Here is a 19687-nt window from a genome sequence, read left to right as displayed (position 1 = left end):
TTGTAAACAAAAACCATCACAGAAATGTAGTCCAGTCACTTTTTAAGTATAAATTATTGTATTAAGAAGAATGCTTCTCAACAGCCAAGTTGGAAAATAACTTAATGAGTTGGAACATTTTGAGTATTGGCTCCACTTGTCTTCCCAGCACTGTACATATGTTGGTTTAAAAGTGTTAAGAATTATGAGGCTTTAAACACTGACAGAAGTCACGCAAAAGCCACAAAACCTCAATGCCTGAGAATATCAATAATACCTTCCTCTCCCTCACCATCTCCTCATTGTTTTACATAATTCTTGTTTTGATATAATGCTTCCAACATTTGATTTAGGGGCCATCCATTGAGTACATTCGCATGGAGGGGAGAGGGGGGCTTTACCCAAATGCGTTCCCTTGCGTATGGGGGGTATACTGACAATGTTCGCATAGGAAATGGGGGGGGGGGGGGTGATGCCTCGATAATAATTTAATTTGTCTACATTGGCCTTCAAATGAGTTAAATAGTCCGGTGTTGGACTATCTGTTTGCTTTAACACGTTAATATTATTAATCCTTGATCGTTTCTGCGTGGATTAAATATCGGCCGTTCTATAGGATTCGGGGGGGGGGTGCGTCAAGCGTACGTACGCAGGTCGGGGGGGGGGGTGTAAAAAGTACGCGTGCGTACAGGGAGTGGGGGAGTGGTCAAGTTTGACAGATTTTTGCGTATGTACTAAATGGATGGCCCCTTAGTGCAAACCGATGCACTGCTTTCTAAACTTGGCCCACGCCTCCCGAGTCTCCTCAGTCAGCACATCGTGCCGTGCAGTCAACACGGCCCCCAGCTGGTTATGGCCAACTCTCGGTAGCGACGACGCTTGTGTTAGCCTTTAGAGGAGCTTGCTTATATCCCTTGCCCTTACAGCATCTGAGGCTAAATGGAAGATGTTTCTCTTTTGATGATGAAGGCCTTCTTAATAGGCTTGGCTAACAGGGCATACGGCTCAAACGACAGTAGGAGATCATGTTACGGCGCTGGGCCCATGGGCCAGCACCTGCCCACACATCCATAACGCATTCGTCATGCATTGCCCCTCCTCCCCGCCTCCGCTCGGCGCTCGTATTCCTCCACGAAGGCCCAGAGCACACACTCGCAGAGACACGCGCCGACACGCCGACGCAGCACAGGGCTCGCATGGTCGATGCTGACATTAGCGAGCGTGGGTTCACAGCTTTCTTGACTGTATCGACCTTTGCATCTGTATCAACTCAGGTTGTTAAACTGCTGAACCGGTCACCGATAACCGGCACTGCAAGTCAGGAACCGGTCACCGATTCCCTTGCAGTTTTGGTCACGAACCCACTGATTGCCACGCGTATAAATGACACTGAGAAAGAGGTGGGCGAACTCACGCTTTACCCCACCTCTCCGATATCGACTGTGGGGTTACCACACTGCCGGCTGGACAGGATGGGGGGCCTGCCCCCATCATTTCCACTGCCACGCCGGGAGATGATTTGAGCTTACCCTGAACTAAAGACACAGTGTGAAAGTTAGAAATGTCTGAGACATCTCTCTCTACACTGTCGATTTGCTTTATACAACCAAAACTTTTGAGCATGAGATGAGCGGGATTTTACTGGATTTCTCGTGCCCCATACACTGATGAAATGATCCCATTTGGGGTCGCGATTCAAAGTTTGGGAGCTGCCGGTGTAAGGACGGAGGAAAAACACTCGGGCCTTAGAAGCCACTTGTAAAACTAATAGCAACTTTTACAACGAGGTGATTACCCATTGAAGCTAAACACCTCTTTTGCAAGGGACACATGGACCAATTCCTGAAACGGGCACCCTTTTGTGAGTAGAGTTTGTACGTTCTCCCACTATTCTGTGTGGGACCCTTCTGGGTTCTCTGGCTTCCTCCCATAGCCATGGATTGGCAAAAGGTTTGCAAATGTTGACCAACCGGTTGCTTCTGGAGGAAGCATGTGACTGTTACGATCGAGGTAGATTTAACAATACACAAAAGTCTGCAGAAAGGCAGGTACAATGTTCTCAGCCTTATCCTGGTCACTCACCCAAAATCAATGTCTGGCCGTAGTCATTTGGACCACCAACTCGCAGAGTTGAGAGAGAATGTGGCCATGCCTACGGGCAGCAGTGAAGTACAACTCGAGACAGAGTTAGTCCCCATGAGAACTCATCACTACAGTCCAGTGCAGTGGTCAATGTCCGCTGTTGCCATCTACCTCTGGGAGCGCCATGAAGGGAGCGGGGATTTCACATTACACTGCGGGGACTCCGTTAGAAGCGGCATCTCCAGGTGTGCATTGTCTTAGAGGTCCTCATCGGAAATGCTACCTGCATATGGACAGTGCGGTGGAGACGCAAGCGGTGGAAGTGTAAGGAACAATATCCGTTGCCCAAGCATTATTGATGAAACTACAAAATGTAAATAATATTTTAAGATGTTTTCAGCCAATTCATAACACGAGTGTTTATTATGCACGTGTCGGAGGGAACCGGAGCACCTGGAGAAAACCCGCACGTAGCGCTCAGCACATTCTACACAGTCCCAAAAAAGCATTTCTGAGTTTTGTCTCGGTCGGAGCTCGATGCAAATACCCTCGGATGCGGTCCCTAAACTGGTACACAAGTCGCTGGCCAGTGGTATTATTATTTTACAGAGGAACATTCTTGGCCGTTTTTCACTCTAGGCTGCAAACATTTACCGCGTCTTCAGGGACGACTTGAGCTTTTTCTAGTTTTAGACGTTTATAGCTACGGAGAACAAACTTTTCTAAGACATTCAGTGGTTTACAGTCAGTGCTTTGTATTAGCAGGTTTTTCATATACACACATACACGTATATTTGCCCTGTTTTCATGAAGTCGACAACCATTATAAAAGCAGTAAGAACTATCGTGTGTCAGAAGGGGTTGGTTGTGTCTGGGATCGAAGCACTGGGCCGGCACAACTGGGATTCGTGGTCCCAGCCACCGCCGATTAAACAACAAAACTAACGACCTCCGTCAGTAACACTGCATGGAAATGTAACACATGAGCAACGTTTAGTGCAATGGCCCCGATTAAACCGGGTTCTCAGGTAGCGAGATGATCGTCTCAGCACGATCACCGATGACTGCAAGACGAAGCCCATGAGGAACTTTGGTTTTTAGTTCAATGGGAAAATTCCAGCTCTGAAAATAAAAAAACAGTTTGGCTGCCATGCAATTAGGGTTTCTATAGCGGGACACGTGGGAGAGTGAAGTGTGTTGAAGAAGTTGATGTAGTTCTGTGAAATCACCTTCCGTGGACTTTTCATGAAGATGGGATATTTTCCCATGTCGAGACCGGTAGCACAAATTGCATAAAATTGTGCAAAATAGTTTTTTTATTAAATAGGGTATAAAGATTGATCAGTTGCACGACTAAAAACAAGACGTGAAGTGTAAGGACACAGATCCAGAGATATTGTTACATCGAGACATATAGCCAGAGACACAGATAAAATCAACAAATTCACAAAGAAACTTGAGAGAGGATTATTACGCTTGTTCTCAAGACTCTTTTTCAGGAGGGTCCTGCCCAGTTTTCGCAGGTTATGTTATCGTGTGTGCAATTCCAATGGAGTAAATTTCTTCAGCATTGAGATGTTTAGCTAAGGGACAAAAGCGGAGAAACCAGAGGAAGCCAATACAGAATAGGGGGAGAGAGCATACAAACTCCATAAAGAAAGGTAACCAAGTTGGGAATTTAACCCAGGGCTTTCTTGCTGCGAGGTAGGAGTGCTATACCACTGTGCCACAACGAGCGCGAGCTGGAGCCAGACAAACTGAAACAAAGACCAAAACGGATGTTGGCAGAGAGAGCGGGATGGAAAATAAAAATGAAGAGACAAAGTAAGACAGGAACAATCCGCAGAATCGAGAGCAGGAGTGGGAGCAAGAGGGAGCGAGCGATCTGCTGGGGCCGAAGGCATGCACCTCCCCAGTGGCCAGGTCTGGCTGCAAACATCTGCCGCACGGCAAACAACGCGGCAGCCCCATGCGCACAGCCCCACACTCGCCATACGTGCACCACACACCCACGACGCACCGCCCTCAACGCACACCGCCCCACACCCCCCAAACACCCCTCCCCCCCCTCACGATGGGCGCTCCACCGTGAGAGTGCACGCCGCGCGTCTACCGCGTGCTTGATCCTCTCCACATTTGTGCGGTGACGCAGTGGCCCAGCCGTGACGCGTTCTCCGCTTGTCGCAGAGTTTTTAAATTCGACACCAGCAGGCCGCCCTGGTTAATGCTGCGGATGTATTAGTATTATGTTTGTTTACTCAGGAAAGTCTGAGTCTCACGACTCTTTGTGCGTTTTGTCTCCCTAGTGGCAATATTCACACCTCGCACCGGTACTCATTTACTGCGAAATCGACTGAGCGGAGACCCAGGACCAGTTCAGATAATTGTCACTGGGTATTGGCCATGAGTGGGAATCAAACTCAGGCTACCCAGTTCATAGCACAGCGCGCTAACCGCTGCACTAACCGCTCCTCGCCACACTCCATGGTATTCACAGCAACACGCGCTGCACGGCTGCCACTAAACAGGCTAACAATTCACGAATTGCCAGGCAAGGAGGGTACAAAAACACAAGTTTGAAAGGAAAAAATTACAACAAAAACTACAATCGAAAAATAAAAGTGTTTAGTTTGAACATGATGAGAGTACCATGAAACACCACTCGTGGTGTGACGATGTCTCAAATGCTCACGAAATCAATTTATAAATGTCATCAAACTGCTAGGAAAGGTGAAAGTCGTTTAATGTTTCAGTAAATAAAAATTTACTCCTATTCAGACGAATTCACTTGAAATAATGTTAAGCATCAACTTCCCCTTGTGTGACGAGTTACATAACCCCCAGGTGTTCAACAGTCACCCATCAGAGGCCGTCAGGGGCCCAGGTGGTCAGAGCCCTGAGCCAGCACCATCAAGATCCCGGATTCTATCATTATCATTACTGCGCTTGTTTACCCAGGAAATCCTCACGAGCCTCAAGAATCGTTTTCAGCAGGGTCCTGCCATGTTTTTGGCAGTAGTGGCCATGTTGCTGCTCTGTGTAATCCCAATTGAGACATTTGCTGGTAAATTTCAGCATAGAGATATTGATTTGACCAATATCGGTGCTATTTGTAGGGAGTGTGTGTAGTTTATCTTTTGAAGAAAACTGGAAAACCTGCAGGAAACCCATCCAGAACAGGGGAAGAACATACAAACACACAAACACTACACAGACGTGTGCCCAAGTCCGGAATCAAACCCAGGTTCTTTGTGCTACGAATAACGAGTATTACCCACTGGGCCATAATACAAACAAGAGTGGACATGAAAAAAAAACATTCTTGAATAACATGACAACCCCCAATCAAAACAAATCACCGAATCGCAGTGGCGGTGAATGGACGTACGGCTTTGACCGCGCGACTCGCTCGACCGTGGAGGCCACTCCAGGCTGGCGGACCGCGCCGCCCTGGAAGAGCGAATGGAAAATCCGGACAGTGCTCTCCGCTCGGCTTCAATGGCGCTTGGCCAGCTATGAATTACGCTCGCTGTCCCAATGGGCTCTCAACCGATCTCTATGAAAAATAAACTCCATCGGTGGGACGCTGAGATAAAAACTTCGGTCATCGTTAATAGTTCACCATCTATACCAATGCCAAGGTATTATTATTATTTGCACAAAATCGCATATCCACATATGTCTGAGAACACTGCTGCTGCACATCGAGGACTCCGCTGGCACGAGGGTGCAAGCTGCTAGCAACGCGGCTCCAATGGGACCACCAAAAAGAGTTTGCACATAATCCAGACAGAGCACTTCCATGTTGCATGTAAAGAGCAGATATGCATTGTGCACTCTCACCAAGCCGAAGACAAACAGTTGACTGGCAGAACAGAAGGCTGAATTATGGATTGGACTGGCCTTTTCATTCCATCTTGTTGTTGGCCATTTTCCTTGGCCCTCCTCACTTCTCTGGCCTCTGATGGCTGCCGCGCCCATTTTGTGCACACCGAGCTGGGCGCTGGGCTGGGCGCTGGGCTGGGCGCTGGGCTGGGCGCTGGGTTCTAACCCGTCCCCTATGTCAAGCGAGTGTCTTTGCCAGCTCGCAACCAGCAGTCTGGTGACGTATGATCACACATCCCCCAACGCTCGTTGCAACTTCAAACCCGGTGCTCAGCCATTTACTATATTCCTGATTTTATCATCCATGGGTAAGAACGCGACCCCTTTGTGATTTCCACATTACCACATTGGATGTGACTTAATAGCATGGAGGGGAATAAAAGTGGATGCAGACGACACAAGAAGAAGAGTAGCAGGTGCTGTAGGATGGGGCTGATTGTGAGATGGCCAGGAGATGGAAGCACAGCAAAGGATTCTTAAATCCGTCTGTCCAGAACGTTGAGGCTCACCCCCTCCTGGTCATGGTGGATTTTCTCTGGTTTCCTCCCACGAGTAGCCAATCACTCATTATTGGAATTGTTGAAACATTCCAATGTAGCAGGACCCTCCTGAAGAAGAGCCTTAGAGACTCAGCAGAGACTTCCATGCATTAAGGACGTTATTACCATTATTTAAAAGTGCATATAACCCATTGAGACAATATCCTTGTTGCATTCAATGTTATTTTCAGTTATTTATCTATTATTTGAAGGAGGCCTCATCATGTCACATAAGTCATGAGGATTTTTTGACCATACTTCACCGCGCTGGTCAGTGCAAAATTGCCGAGGGTGGTGATGCGGCAGAGGAAGCGCTTTCATCGCTTGTTGCAGAGGTTTGTGGTGCGAATCTGGCAGGCAGCCTGGTTAACACTGCGGTGTATTCACAGTAAAATATTACTACACAGTCTGCTTCACAGTCGATGTTAAAGATCCTTTGACATCATTAGAAGAGTATTGGGCCTTTGTGCACCAGCGTCATCTTCCAAATGTTCCAAATGTTTATAACATTAACTGCAACTTACTGAACAGCGATTAGATACGGTAACATCTCAACAGCGATTAGACACAGTAACATATCCCCCGACTGTGAAGCAGACTAAGTGACGTGCAGACTAAGAGACATACAGATTAAGTTCCGTACGGAGTCTTCCTTTGTCATAGCCTTGCACTCTGAGAATGGCGGGAATACAAAATGTAATCATTTATAAGAATTATTAACGTTACTATGATAGGATCACTGTCTAGATTTTTATATTAATATTCACACTTGTCAAACATTACTAATATTAACCGTCTCAATTAATAGTTGTTAATATCTGTATCATATCCGTTATGTTATAGGTCACATCATTATTAACGTGCGTATTTATCTGTACATTGATTAGATATCAACTCACGACAGCCACCATATTTAACAAAATAAACGAACACTTTCACGGAATTCAAAGTAGAAGTAAACATTCTGAAGATATTTTAAAGCTCAAAGGAACTGACGAGAAAGTCACAAACCTGGCACTCTACGCAGTCTGCAGAGCATTCTCAGCTAAAGGTGTGTGCTTGGAAGATTCATTTTTGGAAACTAATTTCTTTAGAACTGCTATTTGTGTTTAGTTTGTTGTCCATCCCCTGTACCTCCGATTAGCACGGTTGGCTACGTATGGTGCGAAAGAAGTTCAACATACATACATTCTGTACTGTACTTGTGAGGCACCAATATTGAGGAGTCTGCTTCATCTCATCCACCACAATATGCAGCCACCACTATTACTGCAGGCCACAACAACTCACCCAGTCACACACCCACCCTGTCTCACACTCACCAAACCACTCAAACACCGACTCATACACTCACACATTCACCCATTCACTCACCGCACTGCAAGTTACAACAACACTTCTCTTTCTGCGTCTTCCCTCACACAACTCCACTTTGGAATTCCCTCCGATCGTGTCTTTCTGAAGCCCATCTAATAACCTTGCTCAATTCAAGAAACCTGTTAACTCTTATCTAGTGCAACTTTGATAGTGCTCGCTGGGCGCTTTGCGTTTTAAGCCTTTGGGCCTACAGTCAACACCCTGATAACTGAGTACTTAAAACATATACAGGGTGACCCAAAAAAAACGGGCCCCAACTCTAATTAGGCCCCGTTTCTTAGTGTTTTGTCCGAATGAAATGAAACTTTGGTCATAACTAGTTTATTATATTCAAAACATCAAATCAAAACACTAGGGTCTTTGGCCTTTTTTTCTCCGTTCTACAGCATGTGCTCTAGATGGCCTCCATTTAGCTCCGTGCATTTCTTGAGGCGCAGCACGAAGTTGTCCATGACGTTCTTACAGACTGAATTGGTAATGGCTCTCATCTCCTCCCTGATGGTTTCCTTGAGTTCCGTGATGGTTCTGGGTTTCCCTGCGTAGACTCTGTCCTTAAGATAGCCCCAAAGAAAAAAATCTGGGGGGCTTAGGTCCGGGCTATGGGGTGCCCACTCAAAATCAGTCTTGAGACTGATCACTCGGCCTCCGAAGTTCTCTTTCAGCCAATCTCGGGACAGGTTTGAGGTGTGAGAACTTGCTCCGTCTTGCTGGAACCAGAACTTGCTCATGAGCGACGGGTAGAGGGTCTGGAGCTCACTCTTGAAGGTTTTGAGGACCTCCACATACCGCTCCTTGGTGACTGTCACTGCTGCGCCAGATTCTTCGATGAAGATTGGTCCGATGATGCCTCTGGCCGAGATTGCAGCCCACACCGTGCACTTAGGAGAGTGCAAGGGCTTGGTGGCTACTTCATTGGGTCTGGAGGACCCCCAGAAGACATTTGTCTTGGAGTTCGCCTTTCCGTCAAGATGGAAGTGGGCTTCATCTGAGGTCCAAAGGAGGTTAAGGAAACTTGGTGTCTCCTCGATCTTCTCGAGCATCTTGACTGCCATAGCGCTCCTCTGCTTCTTGTCTGAGGCTGTAAGGGTCTGCAGCGTCTGTATTTTGTATGGGTAAGCCCTGACATCGTTCACCAGCACTCTCCTGCAAGTCTCACGGGACATACCGAGGGACTGACTTCGCTTACGCACAGAGCGTTTCGGACTCTGCTGGAGAGACTCTCTCACACTTTCGACCAGCTCGGCTGTTCGCTTCTTGGGACGTCCCGAGTGGCTTGGACGGTTCTCACTGGCAGCGTTGAGGTTCTCCACGGTCCCATACTTCTCGAAGTGGGCCACCCAGTTCTGAATTCTGCTTTTGGATGGAGCCTTTTCACATTCGAACTGACGCATGAAACTGTCCTGGGTTTTCTTAAACGAGCCTGTCTTGTAGTAAAATTTAACACAGTGTATTCTTTGTCCCAGCTCCCACTGGGGTCTTGGTGTACTCACGGTCGTTGATTCTGCCATGTCCTGTAAAATAAGGGCACTCGGTGAATAAATAAAGGAGATATCACATAAAGTGTACACGGGGCCCGTTTTTTTTTGGGTCACCCTGTATTAAGCACGATTGCTGTGAGCGATCTCTTTCCACCTCTCTAATAAATAAACGTCTCAAGTTGAGGGGAGAGTGATTTTTTGTACGAGCAATAACGCACGAGGTCGTTTTCCCAGCTGGGATCACGGGAGGTCTGCGGCACATCCGGGAGCTCGCTCACAGCTGCGGCCACTCACACGTGCACGCTCACACACAAAGACGAGGCTTCCCCGGATAGTCTACACACGTTGTGGGGCAAGTTCTATTAAGGAGACGACTACCAAGGCCACACCGCACTGCGGCCGCATGCGCACGCACGCACAACAACCGCCATTCGCCACTAAGTGGCGGTGACATCACCACGACGCTTATGCCAGGCGATGTGCACGTTGAGGCCACGTGAAGTGTCGAACGCCCGCTGGCAGGAGGTCACGGGGCAGACCCAGATGCCACAAGTCGACTGACCGAGATTGGCCGATGCACCACCTGTGCCCTCCCCACCTACTGTGCCAACTTGCCGTGCTTTAGCACGCACACCGGAGGACATCCATAAGCCCCATTTGGAATATTAAACACACAGGTAGGGCCACACATCAGCTCTTGATGAAAAATCAACCTTTCTCGGCAAAATAATCATTAGAATGAGGCAGTGAGGGTGCTAAACCCCATCCAGAGGAACACCGGATTAGTGTGGGCAGCAGGGTGGAGATGCAGTGTTCACACCCGCATCTCACAGCAAGATGAGTCTGGGTTCGATTCTGACTCGAGCATAGTTCTGTGTGGAGTTTGTAGGCACGGGTTTCCTCAAGCTTCTCTGGTTTATTCCCAAAGCGATATAAAACTAAACAACCTAACCAGTATTGACCAACCATCTCAATGAAAATAAATACACAGTAGCAGCATCGCCCATTCCTGCGAAAACTGGGCAGGACCCTCCTGTAAACGAGTCTTGCGACTCGGTGAGGATTTTCGGGGCAAACAGGTGCCAGAGTCGGGAATCGAACCCAGACTCTTCTTGCTTGTGAAGCACGAGCGTGAGCATCGTGCGGCCGCCCGTCTGTTTCCCTCGCCTGCATCGCTTCCCCCTCGCGCGCCGCTCTCTACTCCCCATCCCCTGCCGCCCCCACGAGACCCCCCTCCCACCACGTGACATCGCCGAGCCAGGGAGCGCCCGGATTGGCCGAGGTCTCGGTGTATTTAATCGGCGCAGCACGCGCTCGCGAGTGTGGAGCTCGGTGAGCGTGCGTGTGCACGTCGACACGTCACACCGACACGCACCCTGACACCGACACACACACCCTGATACCCGTAGCCTAGGAGCCCGAGCCGTGAGCCTGCTCCTGCCGAGACATTAGAATGGCAGCGTAGACGGGAGATGTAACCCAACTACTCCTCTGCGTTGATGTGTGCGAATCTATGCAGAGAACAACGCAAGCGCATACTTTTCAATATAAGTGGCTTCAAGGTTGCTGAGAAAATACAACTTGAAGATTCTGGAAGAGACTTCAACTGAAGAACAGGAGATTTATAGATTTCAATATATATTATAACGACCGTTAACTCAAACCGAAACCATTTCAAAACTTGATTTGATGCCATTAGTGTCAAAAGTGAAAGAGTTGAAATAACAATTTTCTTTATTATTTTACGTATAATCGTTTACTGGTAAAATGAATCGCCTGGAGGTTATGGATTCCGAATAAATTACATTCCAAATTGAAATTAAAAACACTTAAACCTGAGGTAGGCATGCGACTCTCGCTCGGCGCGGACCTGCGCGGCAGCGCTCGTCGTGCTACGGCCGTCGCGCTCCGACCCTGACCGCGCGTGCCGTCGTCCACGCGAGGGGCCGCCGGACCGCGGCGCGCGACGCCGCCGGGCCGGCGCGATGGCCTACGCGGCTCTGCGGGCCTCGGGCGGCCTGCGCTATTTCACGGAGGAGCTCTCCGGGGACGAGAACGAGAGCGGCAGTGAGGACTCGGAGCGCTCGCTCCCCTACGGCGCCGGCGGCGCCCCGAGCAAGCGGGCGCGCCACATCGCCGGTGAGCACTCGCTCGGTGCGATCCCACGGGGCGGCCACGCGGAGGGAGCCGGTCGGCTCGCGCTGCCGCTCGCGATCCCCAGGTGGCCGGCTCGCCGATCCCATCCCTCGGCGCGGCAGCTCAGTGGGGTACAGTTCTTACGTCGGTCGCGCTCGTTACGTCGGTCGCGCTCGTTACGTTGGAATCGGTTTCCGGAACCCGACGTTTGGAACCGGTGACCAGTTCGGAGTGCGGTTTAGCGGTTGAACAGCCTGACGTTAAGGCCGGTGCGGGTGCAGGGAGATGTGCGGCGTTTGCGTGGGAGACTCGAGGCCAACGCATGAACGGCAACAATATTATATTTTACAAGAAGAGTTACATGCGCCACAGTACAAATAAACCTTTATACCCGTACAAAAAAATAACAGCTGAAATTTAAAAGCAGTAAATTGCATTTTGCTTAAAAAAATTACCTTAAATTAAGTTGTTAATGTGAAAAGATTTGTTTGTTAACAAAAGCGCACGTAATGTACTGTACTTATGAGAAAATAAGTACGGTATACAAATCCATAAATAAACCAGGAGCGGGACGCAATGGCAAATAACCATGAAGCCAGTGACCCGAATTTGATTCCCAGTAACGGCTAATATCAGTGGCGAGCAATACATCAACTTGTCCGAGCCTCTTAATTTCACCAACTCACACTGACCAGCAAGGTGACGTTTGGGTAAACAACCCCCATGATCGACATGACCGAGACGATGTGGGGGATGCCTTCGTCCGGCAATTGATGGACAAACAGCTGTAAATTACAAGTGATGTGGTGTATACGATAAAAACACGTGATTATTAAAATATAAAGGCTGCGCTGTAACCGAAGGGAAAAAATTACAGGAACGGCGTAAGCCATCATAACAAGGGCAAATAGACATTCACAAACAAAGAAAATCCATTCATGTGATAAGTAAGCATTCAGAATTAGGGAGGTTGTAACGCAGTCACACACATTGCCAGGGTACGGAGAGTTAGCCTACAGATAGAGTATAACCCGACAGCACCATCACCACGACAGCCACAATGGGGAGTTTCCCTACAATTAGTGGCAACGTACGGCATGGTGCAGTATTAAGTTCGGTATTCAGGGCAATGAAATAGGTACACTTACACACACGTAGACCAAGATCCCCCATATAGTCTTTACCGACTGCTGTTGCCAGGGCTGATGGCGAGTACCTAATAAGGCCAACACGGAGCATTTTAGGCTGAGTCAACCAGGGGGAAACCCAGGACGAGTTCGTATGTCACTTGCCAATGGCGATGGCTGTGGCTGGGAAACGAAATCAGATCCCCAGGTTCATAGCGCAGTGACGGACCAATGTGCCACCGGTTTCCACGATACACACACACACAGACAAAGATCCCCCGTATAGCCTCTAATAGGCTGCTTGGGGAAAGGGTGGCCAGCACTATTCCCGGTCGCCTTTGTCTCCCCAGTTTTGATGTTTACACATCACACCAGGTGCTTATTCGAGGCTGAGTTAACCTAGCGGAGGCCCAGGACCAGTTCAGGTATTCATCAACGATGTTAGCTGTGAGTGGTAATTGAATCAGTTGGCGGGTTCATAGCGAAGTGCGCTAACCAACCGTACCATCATTGTCAACACAACAAACACAAAGATCCCCCGCTCACACCCAGCAATAAACACACGCATACATACACGCACACACACAAGTTCACACGCAAACTCACGCACGTTCTCGTTTCACCCCAGCTAGCTCCATCATGTGGGACAAGGCAAAACTATTCTGAAATGTAAATGAAATGCAAAAAATACATACGTTATGTTACGTAAAAAATCTAAAGTAAGGTAAATGTCAAGACCATGTTATATTGTGTATAATGTAAACAATAAATAACGTATAAAAGGTATCCAATGATTCGTGATGCAGCAATCTGCAAATCGCTGTCAATCTTCACTTCAAGCTTTCGTGACTGCAGTCACGTAGATAGGTTCAAAGAAAATAACAAAAAACTGCGACGTTTCGATCCTGATGACGACTGCTTGTGTTGCGATCGAAACGTCGTAGTTTTTGTTATTTTGTTATTTTATTTGAACCTATCTACGTGACTTTACCGAAAGACCCAAAGATTATGAAATCCCTGTAAGTCGCGGATAGCCCGCGGCTCGCGACTGCTCCCGTAGACCCGCGGCTCTCCGCGGCTGACTGACGATGCTTGGCAGAGTTGTGGGAGCAGACCTTCATTTGTATGATATTCATTTTGCTTTAAAATTCTTTTTGTGGCTTTTATTTTTTAAAGAATTTTGCATTAGCACAGAACAGCTGAAAAGACTTGGATATCAGGTGTACAAAAATCTAAAACATCGATTTAACATCGAACCAGATGGGATGTTTCCACCATTTGGGTCTAAGATAATATCTTGACCGTATAATTCAGGACTTTACCGCAGACGAATTCAACAGCAACGTGCCGCACTTCCCCTGTAATCCACAAACCTTTTGCCAATTAAAGGAATCGTGTGGCTAATTTCTCGGCGCATTGCATTGGCGCAAAAGTTTATTTTGCAGACTTGACGTCTAACCTCCGCACAACGCCGCGGATCAAAGACTCTGGGTTGATACGATGGGGGGGGGGGGGGGGACCATACCAATGCGGAGCAATGGAGTTCTCTTGTAGTGGGCCAACAAATGGTGTTGCTTTACGTGCTATTAATAAATTACTATCAAAGTCGATTGTCCAGGACACCATGGCAAGGTGACCCCGATGCCTGAGACTCAGTACTCAGGAATAGTTGTGGAAATAACTTTGCCATAAAGGGAGTGTAGGGAAAGCCCTCCCTGAGCATCATCGGCAAATGCCTTTCCCCGAAGCCAATCGATTATGCTCGGGCACTTGTGGGCATTTTAACAACCGTAACGCCATTAAGGGTTCTTTGGGTTTCAGCGCTCGCCACCCGTTTGAGATAGAGCTTCTTGGTGCTGTAACTCGTGCAAAACCGCAAGGCAGCTGCGGTCACGCGTGTCTAAAATGCCAAGTCGCTCTCGCAGACAATTCGACCGTGCTCACTCATCGCCGGAGCCGAGGTTGTGGGGTAACGAGCGAACGTCCCGTTAAAGCGCAGCAGAGCTTTGAGCACGCTCCTCACTGGCAGGCTCTTCATCATAGTGACGCTCATCCAGGAGATTTGCTACGGGCGCCATCGTTTGAAGAGCACGGGGCAGTCGCCACGAAGGAGCTACTGCTGTGTTTCACAGCCTCTGGTGGTTTCAGGCGAGGGGGCGATGTGGCCGTGTGTGATCCCAATTTGAGTATTTTTCAGGAAATATTCAAATTTGGCACGTCAAAAAAATGGGTTTAAAAAAAATAAACTGCAATGAAAGGCGGGGATATAAGAAGCTGATTATAAACAAATCAAACTGATCATCATGTACACATGGCTCTGGAGGATTCTGATCAGATGACCACTACCAGCCAATTACAATATACTTACCCCTCCTAGCCAGCATTCCAGATTCTGTACGATTGGGGTTTACAAATATGCGCCCGCTGAAGCTAAATGTATCTCCTGAATAAAACGCAGTGGACTTGTATCCAAACATCCGGTGCTGGTTACAGAATAGTTGGCTACATATGGTGTGAAAGATGTTCAGCATACAATGTACATACTCATTCACGTTTCTGTTGCGATGGCGTTTCTGATCGCGCACAGATCATGTCGTTCTGATCGCGCGCCCCCCCCCCCCCCGCCCTCCCCAGCAGACGGCTCTCTCTGCAGCGGCGGTGCTGCTGCGCCGGGCGAGACGCGCCAGCGGCAGGCGGCCAACGCCCGCGAGCGCGACCGCACACACAGCGTCAACACGGCCTTCACCGCGCTGCGCACACTCATCCCCACCGAGCCGGCCGACCGCAAGCTCTCCAAGATCGAGACGCTGCGCCTCGCGTCCAGCTACATCTCGCACCTCGGCAACGTCCTCCTGCTGGGCGAGCGGTGCCCCGACGGGCAGCCGTGCCACGCCCCCCCGCCGCCCCCCTTCTGCGGCGGGGCGCGCCACGCCGAGAGGGCGCAGCGGGCCGGCGCCGCCGCGTCCGCGACGCAAGCTCTGGCCGGGGCCCTCTCGGCCGATCCCGGCGCGCCGGGGATGGCGGCGAGCGGAGTATCGGGCGGCCAGGCGGCGCCGCCAAAAGTCATCTGCACGTTCTGCCTCGGCAACCAGCGCCGTTTGGTGAGAGCTGGCGGTGTTCTGTATCTGCCAAACCCGCCGTGTCACAGGCAGCAAAAGTTGAGCTGGTGACGCACTGCTCGCCACAGGCGGCAAGCCCCTTGTCATGTTCAGAAATCGTTACGTAGCCAGAACAGACTTATCAACGAATTCACATTTGGGCAGCGGGGTGGCAGCGCAGTGGTAACACTCGTGCCTCGAAGCAAGAAGCGCTTGGGTCCGATCTCCGACTGGTGCTCTTCCTGTGTGGAGTTTGTATGTTCTCTCCCAGTTCTGCATGCGGTTCCTCTTGATTCGTCAGTTTCCTCCCATCGATAGAAAATGCAATGTAACTGCTATTGGCCAAACATCTCAATGCTAGTAGGGGCAATTGCTTGTTCTGTGGAATCCCAATTGAATAATTTGTGGCTAATTGGCAAATTTGGACTAGGATGACAGCACACAATCGGCTAATCTTTTAAAATTATGTTGGGGGATCTTTAAACCTCCACTGTGAAGCAGATAGCATGTATTCATGATTATTACATGCAGAGTAACAACCAGCGGGGCCACATCACTGCTTGATAACTGAGACTGTGAGGCTCCTGGTTTGGTTGGATGAAGATTTGATACCTAAACCCAGGATATTTCCACAGTCCTGGCTTGGTGGTCAATGTGACATGGAAACAGCATTCGCGACTTAAGATTTCGTAGCCAGACGGTGAAAAAAATGTATCTCACTCTGCTCCCTCTCCCTTTCACAGGGCCGAGAGAGGGAACGCAAATCTGCCATGCGTTGCTGACCAGCGGACACGAAACCTAGGCAAGAATTATGAGGCGGCCCGAGAAGGTTTCTGTACCAGCTTTCCTGGAACATTTTGTAAACTTTACAAAACCAATTCCAAGCCCTTCCCTGAACATGTCACCCAACTTTGGCACAGCGGGACTTTGCCAGAGATCGGCAAAACAGATTGCGTGGCTGGACTGTGGGCAGTGGCGCACAAGAGGAAGGATGCCTGCACACAAACCCGAGCCATGGCTGCTTCTCAAGGAGTGAGGCTTGCCCAAGAACCTTCACAGATTATCTCAACTCAACAACCAAAGACTCGTGTTCTACTCATTACGGACACCTGTTCCTGTCGTATGTTTTGCATCCCTTTTTAAAACGTAAAAAATATGTTTTTACATTTCAAGCTTTGTGCCTGGCAAGAAAATATAAAAAGGCAACTTCTTAAATCTAGGAAAATCGTATTTTTGTAATAAATGATCACAAGTGACCCCACATTTACAGATGAACTAAACGTATCGTGATTCTGAGTATAATCTAACCCTTGTTTTACCGAACAGCTCACCCACATTGTCCTCTGCTCAGTCGGTGGATGAGATCGCCTCGCTTAGCGGCCGTGAACAACTTTTCACAAGAGAATCTCAGAGAGCGATATCCACGTGAGAACTATTAAGAATGATCACCACAACCCACACACCAGCGCATGGCAGGGCACACAGTACATGGTTTTTGGGTGACTATTGCAGGAGTGCGTGAACAGTCAATGGTGGCAGCACAGTGGAAATACTCGTGCCTGGCAACAAGAATATCCTGTGTTCGATTCCTGCCTCAGACAGATTTCTGTGTGGGGTTTGTATGTTCCCTCCACCTGCTCGGCATGGGTTTCCTCCCCCTCCCCCCCGAGCTAAAATAACCACAATTATACCAAATAATGCTGCACTACCAAACAACACACGGAATGAGTGGCAAGGTGAGGGCTTCAGCGCAGCTTCAGATGCTGTCTTACAGATTCAGACTGGGCACTACAGCAGCACTGCAATTTGCAAGCTGCCTAAACGTAAATACTTAATTATATCGATGAGGCCGTTATGACGCACATTAAGACACGAAATAATTGCTAACATTCATAAACCGAGCGATTTCTACATCGCGTTTGATGTCAACATAATTGAAGGGGCACCCCCAGTGGCAGCTGGCCCTATGGACACTGGGTGACAGCACCGAGCCTATCGTCAGGCATTAATCTGCCAGTAGGGAGCAATGATTGGCATGTTTAATCCCAATTGAGTATGTGTCAGTCAAGAATGCATAGTCAGTCTATCAGTTAAACACAACGTGAAGATTGGTAAATCTGGCGGAAACCAACATGGCACCCATGGCATTAGGGCCCATGGAAGTCTGCTGCACAGGTAAACGCAAATTCTTCCCCGAGGCCGTGCACAGCAGCATGGCCTCACTCACAAAACACGGCCATAGTTCTCTTCAGAGCAAATGGGATTGTGGGACAGTTTTCACGTCGGCCATCTGGGAATGCGCAGAGTGCTCAAAGCGGGCTGCACGTGGGAACTCAATCAGACAAACAAGTTCAGAGGGTGGTGGGAGCAAGATGGGGGTATTTTTATGATTTGATCGTGAGCCCCAGCAGATCGGACCGAGCGTCTCAAGAGGTGCTGCCAGGAGCGTCCGTCCCTCGAATCGCCAATACACGGGAAGGGGTGGGGAGGGGGAAAACGGAGATCGCCACGCGAGGCTCTGTCGAGGCTCTGTCGCACGGCTGGGTCACACAGCGGCGCGCAGCTGGCAAACAGCAGGGGAAGGGTGAGCGCACGCCCAACTGCTGCACACCGATCGCAGAGCGCAGCGCGACTGGGCTGTAGGGCGGTGGCGGCGCAGTGGGAAAGCTCGTGCCTCGTGAGCAAGAAGTACCTGGGTTCGATTCCTGAATCAGGCTCCCCTTTCTGTGTGGAGTTTGAATGATCTTACCTGTCCTGTATGGGTTTGTTAACCTAAGCTATGAAGACACACACAATGCAACTGGTATTGCCAAAACATTCAAATGTTGCAAAAATTATCTGCAAATTATTCAACTGGGATCACACACAGCAGCAACATCGCCCCCTCCCCGCCACCTCCCACCGAAAACATCCCAGTGCTAAAGAATTACGCACAAATTACTAATTTGGGATTGCACAGAGCAGCAACATCGCCGCCTACTGCAAAAAACTTGGCAGGATCCTCCTGAAAAGGTCTTGAGACTCGTCGAGGCTCTGCTGGGTAAACAAGCGGATTCATAATAAATAATATTATGAACCCGTAGCAGGGGCCTACCACCATTAGCATGCGCCTGCTGCACTGTACGCGCAATGCCAGGGGTAGTTGGCAGCTTCGAAGATTTACATTTATGATCTTAAGAGTTAAGAATTTTTTACATGTAAATAAATATGCTCGTACATCCAAAAGTTTTGCCGACTTGACTTGAATGCTACAATGGCCCCATCAGCCCTCAGGGCCGTTATATCACAAATCAAGTATTTGTGCACACACACACGTACACACACACACACAAGGGTTGGTCACAAAACTATGTTTGTACATTCGTTACCTAAAGTGTACAATCAATACTGATAAGAGTTTATATTTCGATTTAAAGCTTTCGTGACCACAGGGATTAATCTTCTTGGTTCTTTCGGTAAAGTCACGTAGAAGGGAAATAAGAAAAGAAAAAATGTATATTTATTATTTTATTATTTTATTATTTCCCTTCTACGTGACTTTACCGAAAGAACCAAGAAGAATAGTTTACATTATACACCAGCATCTAATGCAACCACATCTCCGAACAGTTCACAGGGGAAATAAAACAAATGATCTCTGTGCCCACAAAAAACAACAGGGGCCTAAGCAAATGACTTGAACGAGGGCACCGGCAGCAGTCCCACATAACCGAGTTCAACAGCACGAGACTTCCACGTAGAAAGATGCCCGGGTCAGGAATTAAAAACCTAGGGACTTTCTGGGTTTCTGCCGGTATTGAGGGTTCAAGACGGCGGCTCAAGCAGATGGCAAGCAGCCGTCACAGCGGATGACTCAAGATGTTGGCGTTGGTCATCAATGGCATCCATCAGTTAGCGTCCGTGGCGACAAGAGGAAGCGGAGGAATTTGTGGGGAATATTCGACCAACGCAGCGGGGAGTGTGGGGCAAAGCGTCACAAAGGGTCG

The 19687-nt window shown here is 48.8% G+C and overlaps 2 protein-coding genes across 2 annotated transcripts in view; one reads left to right on the top strand and one right to left on the bottom strand.

Annotated features, from left to right (window-relative positions):
- Positions 1-19687, bottom strand: part of BOP1 (BOP1 ribosomal biogenesis factor) — a 57829-nt gene that overhangs the window by 11334 nt on the left and 26808 nt on the right. The gene's annotated exons all lie outside the window — the stretch shown is intronic.
- SCX (scleraxis bHLH transcription factor) lies at positions 11326-16972 on the top strand. Its single transcript, XM_078879390.1, has 3 exons — positions 11326-11479; positions 15238-15704; positions 16445-16972. Exons 1-3 carry the CDS (start codon positions 11326-11328, stop codon positions 16481-16483), a joined length of 660 nt encoding a protein of 219 aa, XP_078735516.1. The 3' UTR covers positions 16484-16972.

The sequence above is a fragment of the Lampetra fluviatilis genome, chromosome 54 (assembly GCF_964198595.1).
Source record: "Lampetra fluviatilis chromosome 54, kcLamFluv1.1, whole genome shotgun sequence".
Classification (NCBI taxonomy): domain Eukaryota; kingdom Metazoa; phylum Chordata; class Hyperoartia; order Petromyzontiformes; family Petromyzontidae; genus Lampetra; species Lampetra fluviatilis.
This window is presented reverse-complemented; position numbering and strand designations above follow the sequence as displayed.